Here is a 12,174-nt window from a genome sequence, read left to right on the forward strand (position 1 = left end):
AGACTGAACAAATTTTTTTGTATGTGAAGGAATCTGAAAAAATTGACATGGACAATAAACCAAATCTTTCAATTTTTCAGCCAAAATCATGTCTTTTAATTTATTTTTTTAAATGTCCCAGTTCTGGGAATTCTGGGAGTTGAAGTCCACAAGTCTTAAAGTTCCCAAGTTTGGACACCCCTGCACTAACCAAATTAAATTTCAGATATGGTAGTAGCTAATTGAAATAATAAAATAGAACATTGGTTTGTGTTTTATTTGATTGAAATTTGGAGGTTTTTTTAAATATATACATCGGGGTTAGGAGCTGATGATTTTTTGTCATTCTTCTCATTATCATCACTTTTAAAAAATTGTCCTGCTTTTATTATTTTTATAAATAACTCAACAAAGTGGCAAATATATCCTCCTCCTATTTTCCTCACAACAACAACCCTGTGAAGTGAGATGGGCCTAAAGTTGCCCAGCTGTGTTTCATACTAAAAGGAAGAACTAAAATTCATGGTCACCTGGTGACCACTGGACCAAACTGATTCTCAAAAAAATTCAGTGTGACACTTTTGGGTCCCTTAGCATAATTTTATAAGGCTTTTAGTGAAGTATATAAGATGCAAAAACAGTGGCCAATCTTTCAATAATTTTATGAAATAGCCCCAGTGACTTTATTCTTCTGCATGTGTATATTTATCCTATTTAAGATATAAGAACTCTGCTGGATAAAGCCAAAGATTGATCTACTGGAGCATCTTTTCCCCTGCAGCTGCCAGTCAGCTACCTTTAAGCTATTAATTCATAGCTATTATGATTAGTAGCTATATATATTCTTATGGGATCAAACCATGTAAATTGGTGGCTTTCACTATACCTTGAATAACAAAATTGATAAAAGATAAAGAGTGTAAATAGTTCTTTCCTTTTTTCTGTCATGAAAAAGGATGGTCATTGAAGAATCTGTCTGATCTTGACTGCCCAGTTTGGACACTCGGGATCAGACTTTGATCTTTGCACACATAACTCATTTAGCTATATCTGTCCAGTCTAGGGTGATGTATATTGGGAGTTTAACCCCGCCCCCCACTTCTTTCTAGCATGCATTTTCCAGAAAAATACATGGCTTGTTTTTGGAATAAGTAACTTCCTATCATGACATTTGGGCCAGCTTTTTGACTATCACTTTGATTCTATTAAAACTGTTGCGTTTCCCTATATTGGATATTGCTAGTTTACCTAGCTCAGAAGGCATTTTACTACAAATGGTTTGATCTATTAACAGGCTGTCCAAATGTTGTTTGAAAACCTCTAGAGATGGGCCACATTCCAGGAGACATGCTGTTCTACTGCTTAATAGCTCTAGCAATTAGAAAATTACTTATTGGATTTGAATTTGTCTCTGTAAAGCTTCCTTCTGTTGTGCTATTCTAGGATATCATAGAGCTAAAGACACACCTTTTCCCCTGTGACACCTTCCTATATTGGACGGTTGCTGTCATGTCTTCCCTTAATGTTTTGTTCATTAGGTAGTCATACTTATCTACAGCCTAATATGTTTATTCTTTCTATGAACCTATTTGTAATCTGCTTTCGCAATCTCTACCCACTTGGTTTGCTGTAGCAGCCACTATTTTCCATGCTTACCTTTATACTTCTATCATCTTAAGGCAACATACCTGAAACAGCTGTCAGACATTGAATCTACAGATACATCACATTCACATCAGAAATTCATACAGACAGTTATAAATAACCAGATGTACTACATTAAGAACTACTTTGTACTTATTTGTGAAATCAATCCTGTCTGGACCATCTTAAAATCACAATTGATATCTGTCCAGCATTCACTGAAAATCCTCTCTACATTCAGTTAATTCAAAATTTAAACTTGTTTACAGCTTTAATTTGTTAACCTGTTATTTTAACTGCTTCTAATGTAACTAGTTATTGGTTACAGTTGTCTCAACAGAGCAGCACTCAGAACCCATTTTAGCCTATAATTAATTAGAAAGTATGGGGCATAGGTGGTGACAAAATACTTAATTTAGTGGTATTTTCATTAACAATGCATATGATAGTAAAATGCATTTTGTCATTCATTTTAATTAACTAAAATAGAATTTGTTCAATGTTTATTTCATTTTTTTTCATTTTATCTTTAGATTTATTCAATTTAACAAACCAACATGTTCATGTCTTTGCAGATGAATGATCGAATATGCATTGTTTTTGGACCTTTTAATGCAAACCGATCCACTTCCTTCTAATGCAATGAAACAAAACTATTAAAATATATTTCTCCTTCTAAATTGGAGAGGAAACAGCATAGCTTTGTGTATTCTATTTGGCCCAGCCTATATTAAGTCTGTTCATAAACAGGCTGAGAATCTTATTAGCTACAAACCACAGAAATGACCTTGAAGTAACTTTAATTGTTTATATTCAATTCTCTGTGATTTAACTGCCCATCTACAAGACCTTTTATCTTCAAGGTAACACTTGTCTTTGTACCAGGCAAGCAAAAATGCTGAGTTTGATTATATAGTAAGCAGATGGATGAGGCAGACAATATTGGAAAAGCAGAACAACCAAGGAGAATAGTGTTCAAGCTAGATAATGGAAACATAGCAGCAGTATTAACTAGAAAACCTTTCAAGGAATAGGTCAACAACTGATATGTAATTATGCTGTGATCCTTTTCTTCAAATAGGATTCAGATTAGAACACTCAATGCCACAATATCCATTTCAGTGCTAGATTTCTGATCACATGAGTTTTTAGCTCATTTCCAGTCGAATATATCTATTTTGGGATAGGACCAGTGGTGGGATTCAGCCAGTTTGCACCTTTTTGGGAGAACCAGTTGTTAACTTTCTAAGCACTTGAGAGAACTGGTTGTAGGAAGAAATCTTATTTTGTTTTTTCCACTTTACAGGGCTAATCCTGTAAGGAAGGCAGGAAGGAAACATTCTGGTGTTGTTTCTAATCTTTATTGCCCTACTTACAGAAACTGCCTCTCTGGTTAACCCTTATTACATTATAACAGCTAGGGTGAAGTGCATCTTGACCTGAGTAATGTTGACTTGGCCACACCCACCCAGTCACATGAGCACTGAGCCTCACCTACCCAGCTGGTCATTAGGTCAGAGAACTGGTTGTTAAATTATTTGAATCCCACCACTGGACAGGGCTTTCTCCTAGTTTATTTATTTTGATTTGTCAATCATTTACAAGATAATAGGTATAAGAATAAACATGAGTATGAATGAAATGGGTATGAATAAATGGGGACAGTAGGACAGAGATGAGAGGCACGATGGTGCGCTTATGCATGCCTCTCATAGTGTAAACTAAGATCTTTCCTTAATCCAGACTTTAAGGTATCTTCTCAACTAGCAGCTTGTGGTTATTTATTGAGAACAATTCTATAGCAGAATATAAAGAAACTTGAGAGTGATTAACCCAAGACTGTTGTGGCTGTCCTCTTGGCTTTTTTGACCTCACCTCACAGGCAATGCCACTAACATCTTAACTACTATACTACAATGATCTAAATATTTACTGCAATGAGAAGACTGCCTCTTGTCAATGTGGGACTTCTCTCATTCTAAAAAAATGCAGCATTCAATCCACATTAAAACTCATGTTTCAAATAATTGTTCACAGAGATTAATTTTTAAAGGACATGATAATTTCAGAGTAGCAAAACAAAGCAAAGCAAAACCCTCCTAAAATGGCATGATAATAAATTAGCAGTGTGACATTAATGTTCAAAATCTATTCCAACTTGCTGGCTCCCCATCTTGAACCACATAGCACCACTAGCCCTACAAAGGCAGGAAGCCTTAGTAAAGGAGTACAATAAAATTATGAAAAACCCACCTCTTCCTCTGCACACTGATCCTCCTCATCTATCAATTGGCAGGCTTAAATCCAGGAAGCCCTCTCTGGCACTCACTCAACAGCTGTCTAACAACTTTGACATCAATACAAAATGGAAAGCCAAACGGGCTGCTGTATGCCCAGATACAGGCAGTTACACAGATGATCCTACACAAAAGGTGACAGATTTTGATCTTCCTCACCAGCATTGGTCAACTCTGAATAGGATTTGTACCCAACATGGTGTCTGCCAAGACTTATTGTTTAAGTAGGGTCTTGTCTTTACCCCTCAGTGTGACTGTGGTGCTCCTTGACAAAATATCTACCACATAATGTCCATCAAGAGCTTACACCAGCCCAATGTCTGATTTTTTCTACATAGACAATCCTGTCCTTGAATGGCTGGGTGGACTGGACATTAACATTTGAACTACTATAAGTCCATGTATTTGCCATACGCTAAATAAAATAATAACAATAATGCCCAAAAGATTTAATGTTCAAATGTTTCCTCCTCTGTCCATTCTTTTTTAAACATATATTAAGGTTTTAATGCTTCCACAGAAGAAATATCTAGGGGCTGTCCAAAGGACAAATATATAGAAAATAAAAAGGTATAAAATAAAATGATGTAAAGAACAATCAGGATTGCAAGAATCTGTTGTTATAGCCAATCCCAACAAAGTTTTAGTTTTTAGTCTTTCTGTGGAGTTGATTTTCTGGATGGTCTACCTAGTTGGGTTGATATCAATCCTTTTCAAAAGAAATTCTATGCATTAACAGTGGGTTTTTCTATAGGTGATATATGTGATTGTGATTGCTATACAATTTGTATAATGATCATTTGGATGCTAGGTATAAATTTATTCATGTGATAGGTGATTTGCAGACACCACTTTCACATTATACTAAAATGGGGCCATAAAATGCATCTTCCAGACATATTCAACCTGCAGAATATCACATTGATTGAAGCTTACTCCCTTTTATTGCACCCAGCCTTCAAGTTAGAAACTTTATAACTTACCCAATTTGTGAAATAAGAGGATATATTTTGGGTACAATACTAAATTAAATGTATTAAATGTTAATAAGGAAAAATGGATACTGCCAACAACGACCAAGATTGCTAATGATGTCATGCCAACTCCTATGATACTGAGATACATATTTTAATAATGTGTGTAGAAATAAGCAACAAGAAATGTATCATGTTTTTATCAGCAATAAATGCAAAGTAAAAAGTTGAATGTCTATAAGATGCTAAGATGCCATGATGAAGAAACACAGACAAAGATCACTCCAAAATGTTTGCATGGGGGCAAAGGGGAAGCACAGTGAATGTCAGGTTGGACAGGCAGGCATTCTATGCTGAAATAAATTGTATTGATTTAAAATAAATGAGGTGACCTAGTAGTTGGTTCCATACATAGCAAGCAAGCATTTACCAACTAAATTCCAATTTATGACAAGTTTTATCTCAAACAAAAATGTTGCATAACTATTTTATGTACAAATTAGGCAGAACAAAACACCATGGCAGCTGAATTGTTTCAAAAGCCTAGTTACTTCTGAACAAATATTATTATACAGATCGATCTAGGAATACACTAGATGTCAGCAAGAGGAAACAGACCACATTGAAATATAACAACTCTATGAAATCACATCCTCACCATAAAATTACACAATTATATCTTACTTAACCGGAAAGATGGTATCAAAAGATAGTTCTACTTGAAACCACCTCCGATTGAAATAAAAGAAAAATGAAGTCATTTTGCATGTTGCAGATTAGGGGGAATTTCTTGAAATGCTCATCGGCATATGTCTCACTGTGCTTATGAATGTTATACCAAATAAGACAGAAAGCTTTGGTAAGACAGAAGGAAATAATGCACAATATTCTTGTCGAAATGGATTCCATGCATGCTGTAGATGGCACACATTCAATATACAATGTCTTTCCACATTCTACCCAGCTATATTTCAGCAGAAACTGAACTGAGGGGAAAGCTTTGCTTTCCATTGCTGATAATGATCAACTATGCACAGCATATGGATGCACTGTTTCTTTCTCAGTATTAGTGCATTTAGCAATTATCAGATCAACTTGAAAGTTCAGAACATTTACCAATTCACTAAAACCAGTGGGAACAACACTAAAAGGTACAACTTTTCTTCTTATTTGCTAGAAATAGTTAATTGCAGCACGTTTGGGGGAAACAGCTTATATAAATGATGAATTTATATTTTTCATATTTATTTATTTAGGAAATTTATTTGCCACCCATCTCATATTCAATTTCCTCTCTGGGGAAGTTTACCTTAAAGCTTTTCATCAAAGGGACACACTTAATGGTATACCAAAACCAACTCTTCCATTTTCATTACTCAGCCCTATTGAATCATACTATACAGCATTCATTATGCTTAACTAAGTAAATGGTTATTTTAAAATAATAACCAGCATGGATACTTTAAATAATTTGATCTTGTTTTTCTTGTTGTTTTTTGTTTTTGGTCAAGCTAGTACTCATGACATACTGACAATTGCTGAAGGTGATATACCAAATAACCTTTGATTCCTCTTTTGAATTTATGCCTGATCTAATGTAAAATGTGCTTGACAAAGTCATTTGCCTTGATGTCTTGTGCAACCTTTTCCAGTCATCTAAAATTAGTGATAGAGGTGTTATTTAGTCAACTCATTTCCCTTAAAATATGTACTAACTTTAATGCTGGTATTATGCACCAGTATTATCATGGTAATTATTGCTAGAAATTGTTCATATCAACATCATTATTTCAAGTGCCATAAAGATCTAAATGAATATTTGAGGGTAGGAGTTTAAAGCAGCTAGACTTTAATTTCTGGTGAGAGGAGAAGATACAATCTTTATTTTTAATAATTGTTCATAGATGTTGAAAAGTTGGATAGAAAGAATTTTTAATGAAGTGTTATACTTAATTGCGATTTATATATAGGAAACTGTACTTCAATATTGTTATATTTGACAACAGTAAGTTTCAACAACAATCGCTAAGTTTGTAAATATATACTATATACAATTCTTGTTCATATTTTTTTTCATACCTACAGAATACTTAAATAATTAAAATCAATCAATACTAAAATAGTAGGGCATATATTTTCTTCGCAATAATTTATATTTTCATAGAAAATTGTCTTAATAAATGCTATCCTTGAAAATAAAAATAAAACAAATGCTAAGGAATTTGAATCATACATGTTGTTCTGCATGAACTTTTTCTGAAAAAAGTGACTACTAACTGGTGAAGAAAATAAAAATATTAAAGGTATTCTATCCAAAAGATGAATCCACAACTTCACTGATTATAATATAGGTTTACAACTTTGAACAATGCAGCTTTCTATGGCACACATTTACAATTTGTAATTGCAAAGGATAGTTTGACAAGAGTGCAAATAACACATTTTACTTGATTATAATTCCAAACTACAATTTTCTGACCCACATTCTCAATTGTTCTTATGAAAAAGTATGCCAATTACTTACCACTCTTGGCATGAGCAGTGGTGTTTCAATAGGACTTATCCCTTCATCATTAAAATTTGATTCCATGTTGATTATATCATCAATAACGTCTTCCATCTAATATAACAAGAATTGCTAATGAGTGAAAATGAATAGTTAATAGAGAAACTTACAGTACAATCTTATACAGGTTTATGACAGACGAAGATCAATGATACATACACTGAATGAAGTAGAGGACTGCAATCTCAAAAATAATAACTTAAGAGCAAAACCAAATTAAAAACTAATATTTGGTAAACCTACTGTATCTCCTCAGAATGGTCTGAAAGAGCACAATGTAATGATCCTTTTATAATTCACTGGAATGGTTCCTAAATATTATGTGGGTTAAAGTTCACCTGGAAGCAATATGTAATACTTTCTGAGTTCTTTGAAGAAAGAACAGAGAAAAAGAAAAATCTACCACTTACCCAAATGGTTATTTGTTGGTTGGGGGGGTGGAGGGGGGAGAATCAGAATACCCATTTGAGGAAATAGACAATGAAGTCCAAGTCTGCTCTCTCTCTGAAATATGATTTGTCTTCAGCCAATCAAACTGATTTCAGTTATTTACTGATTTTACCCTATTTCCTTATTATCTCTAATTAACTAGAATCATTCACATGACTAATCCAAAATGTATTTCCTCCTCTCTCAATGAGATACACATCACATAGCCAAAACTATACTGCTGCTTATGATAATAATGCCTTATTAACTATTTATTGACCTCTTATTAGCTAGAATCATTTATGTGACTAATTTACAGTGATAAGAGAAATAGTAAATAAGAGTAGGTAGACTAGATGGCAGAAATAACGGTTCTAAACATTTTAAAAATAACTGGATGAACTTAAAGCATTTGAGAACAACTTTCTGTCCCTGGAATATCAGTATTTTGGCCATAAAGCTAAGGCATCAGAATCCCAACAATTGAATTAGCTTCAAATTGGTCAAAAATTGTTCCATAGTAAAAGGCATGGAGCTTGAAAATGAGGAAGAACACATATTATTGTTTTACTCCTAGAAGTGAAGGAACCTACTGCTTTATACAACCATTTCCAAGAAATGATTCATTTCAGTCTCTGTCCAAACCAACCTACCTCTTTAAAGATCTGGACAGGCCTATGGTCTACATTTGCAGAATAGGAGCTGTTATATTGTTAAATAATATGTTTATAAATAATAGAGTAGAGTAGAGTAGAGTAGAGTAGAGTAGAGTAGAGAAGAATAGAATAGAATAGAATAGAATAGAATAGAATAGAATAGCAGAGTTGGAAGGTACCTTGGAGGTCTTCTAGTCCAACCCCCTGCCTAGGCAGAAGCCCCTACACCACTTCAGACAAATGGTTATTCAACATCTTCTGAAAAACTTCCGAGGCAAGTTGTTCCACTGATTAATTGCTCTATAGAATGCAATAGTTCAACAATCCTTATTTGCTGAAACAAGAAATACCTATAGCATATTTACATGAAAGAAAGACTATTTTTCTTTGAAATGGAAAGGAAGTCTCAAATAAAAATATGGGATCAAATAAGGGATGTTGGGTTTTTATTCCCCTACCTTACTTTTCAACCTCCAATAACAAACATCAGCCCTAACATTTTTCCCCTTTCACATAGGTTGTTCAGCTATGGTTAGAAAGCTTGAAAAAAATGACAATTATTTTTTAGCACTTCATATACAAATCATTAAGTAGTGATGATATGATAATCAAAGATTTAATGATGATGCATTGCTTGTTGATGTCCAAAGGAAGTTGGATACACAATGAAGTTATGATTTTTTCATATGCAAGCTTGATTATGGTGCAATCAATAAAACTAATGTCTGAAGTCATCCTTCCTTAACCCTATCTCATTTAAACAGCAAGAGCTGAACAAACTGGAGAATTGTTTTCTTTGTCAAATCTTCTCTGTAGTCTTCTCTGAACTAATCTCACAACTATAAATCATACCCCATTTTCATGTTCTCCTCCAAGAGTTAGTATCTTGGTTACTGGACTTTCAGGAATGCTGATATTAGTAGTAGGTGGCAAATGATCACTCTTTATTTTAGGTGTAGATCCTGAAGAAGATACAGATTGGGAATGAGGCAGTGATAGAGAGTGGTTAGATAAATTGGTATCCAGTGTCAGGAATGGTTTCACTTGATGCTGTGGAATTTGCTGAATGTGATACCTCATTGGATTTTCCAGATGGGCTTGAACCTGAAAAGAACAGGAAAAAATCCTGAAATGTTACATTTCCTTTGAAAGCCTGATATACAAATTTCTGATACAGAAGTTTGATAGGAGTGTGACAAGTTATATTTCCACTTGAAATCTATATCCTTTGAATGTTAATACAAGTAGATTATTATTGCTATTGCTTGCATCAGAATTATCTATACTACATTCACGAGCCAATTAAAAATGCTGGTATTTCAAACCATTTTTCCTTACTAAATTTTCCAGTTTTCAGTCACTATTCATACCACTATTGGTGGGAATAAATATTTAGAAAAGATATATAGGCATTATTTGATATATAATTAGCATGCAACCCTGTTTTAAAACCTTGCCTGAAATGAAATCTATCTACACAGTTATATCCCAATAGCAAACATTCTAAAAAATGGGCATTGCATTAACAAAGTAATTAATCATTAAGCATCTTTTTAAAAATTAGCTCACCTGATAGCAAGAGCAATCTGTCAAATGAGGCATTTTCAGGTTTATCACAGAGATTATCCAGGAAAGTACGTATATTAGATGATGAAAGTATGACTTGACCAATAGAGTGTTCTCAGTGCTTTGCTTTGAGACTGACAAAATGTTGCGCAACCAAAGAGGCATTATAAAGTTAGTAGTCATGTCCTAAATGGCTAATTTACAGTCTATCCTTTGATTGTGCAGATTGACAGCCACAACTTCAAATACCCATTTTAGAGCCTCTCCACATTCCTACTATTTATCTACTTCAAGGATATAGGCTATACAAATATGTACTGTTACATTCAGCCTCTGGCTTTCTTGAAATACTTTAGTATGACTAATGAGAAATTTCTTCTAATTTTCTTCCAATGTTTCTTAAGTTTTAAATAATACTGAAGCTTTTGTGTATTATATTTTAATTTACTTCTAACACTAAATGCAGTATGCAGTTCTAATTCTAGTTTTGCAATGATTTTGTAATGATTTTTCAAGCAAATTTAAGAGGATCACAAACTCACATTCTTATACTAATCCTTTACATACCGATTGCTTCCCCAGATATCCTATGGTTATTTCATCTTGCTTTTACTTTTTTTTCAAGTTCTAACCCATTATAGGTATGTATGTATGTATGTATGTATGTATGTATGTATGTATGTATGTATGTATGTATGTATGTAAAATTCAGCCAAAAATATTTCAACTTTATTTTAGTGGTGCTTCAGCACTTCAATTTGACTGAATCATGCAGCCAGTGAAGCTGTAACTGATTCACAATTACAATTGGAATGTTCATTGTATATTTTATATAGTCACATAAACAAACCATGGCTGTTTTAAACTAATTTTTATATGTGCATTCAATCTTTGAGTTAAAAATATTTCCCAAGAGAAAACAAGTAATATTCAGCATCTGAAATCAGACAATTATTTTCCAGTGCTTATTATTCAGTCTGGTCTGAAATAATCTTCTGGATTATATCTAGATGTTTACTTGGAAATAGATCTATGCATCTTTATAGATTTTTATTCATTAATATAACTGTAACCTATTTGTATTGTGAAATAAAATGCTGATAAATATTAAATTTATTTTCAATTTAACATTAACAATTATGTTTCAAGAGTATCCAAATATATCATTCTATTCAGCCTTCCTAAATTCATTTTTATCTCTGCATAGCATTTCATTTATATCAAAGAAATTTAAGTGATCTATCTGAAGGGCAACTGACTTTTCAGAACTAATAGTAAGTAGTAAGCATACAGTATCAAACCACATAGAATGTTACACTGATGAAATGGCCACCTTAAACCACATTTGATTCCCTTAATATTCTTATAAATATGACCTTCAGAGAACATCATATCAGAGTTTAACTTGAAAACTAAAAGCATCTGCATCATGAGAATTTTCATACATGAAGAATTGGTTTCACCCTTTTGTGGAGGAAATGTTTCATTTCTTTGGTCATCTTGGGATTTGAACATACATTGTTAGGAAAGGTCCAGTCCCTTGTCTATGGAGATTCTCAGTCATCCAAATCATGGTTGTCACAAAGGTGCTTTTTCAGGAAGCAACTGGGCTTTCTAATTTTTCTTGACATTTCGCTTCTCATCCAAGAAGCTTTTTCAGTATCTTGGATGAAAGTGAAATGTCAAGAAAGATCAGAAAGTCCAGTTGCCTCTTGAAAAACCACCTTTGGTCCAATCCCTTGGTTATCTCTAGATATAAAAATGTGTGTGTGTGTGTGTATCTGTGTGTGTATGTTCCAGCATAACTCTGGAACGCCTCAAGCAATTTCAACCAAACTTGGTACATAGATTACTTACTCTCTGGAAAAAAATACTGTCTGGGTAAGACAACCCTAATACTCCTCGGTGTGTGTGTTCTGTTAAGATACAGCCTGTTGTGCCTTCAAATGGCTTCTACGGTACTGCTGTAAAATGGCTTCTACTGTACAGCACAGTGGAGTTGCCATGGTAATGGCTTCATAGTACTCCACAAAGGGGCTCCCTCTGGTACGGGGGAAAATCCA

At 33.8% G+C, this 12,174-nt stretch overlaps 1 protein-coding gene across 3 annotated transcripts in view; it reads right to left on the bottom strand.

Annotated features, from left to right (window-relative positions):
- TFEC (transcription factor EC) overlaps window positions 1-12,174 on the bottom strand; it is a gene marked incomplete at its 5' end in the record, with an annotated part of 119,447 nt that overhangs the window by 14,000 nt on the left and 93,273 nt on the right. For all 3 annotated transcript variants that reach the window (XM_081958445.1, XM_081958446.1, XM_081958447.1), the window contains 2 exons: window positions 7,419-7,514; window positions 9,398-9,649. In XM_081958445.1, coding sequence (XP_081814571.1) covers window positions 7,419-7,514; window positions 9,398-9,649 — 348 coding nt within the window. The remainder of the gene's footprint in view (window positions 1-7,418; window positions 7,515-9,397; window positions 9,650-12,174) is intronic.

Source organism: Natrix helvetica (genome assembly GCF_964273705.1).
Source record: "Natrix helvetica genome assembly, chromosome: 6".
NCBI lineage: Eukaryota > Metazoa > Chordata > Lepidosauria > Squamata > Natricidae > Natrix > Natrix helvetica.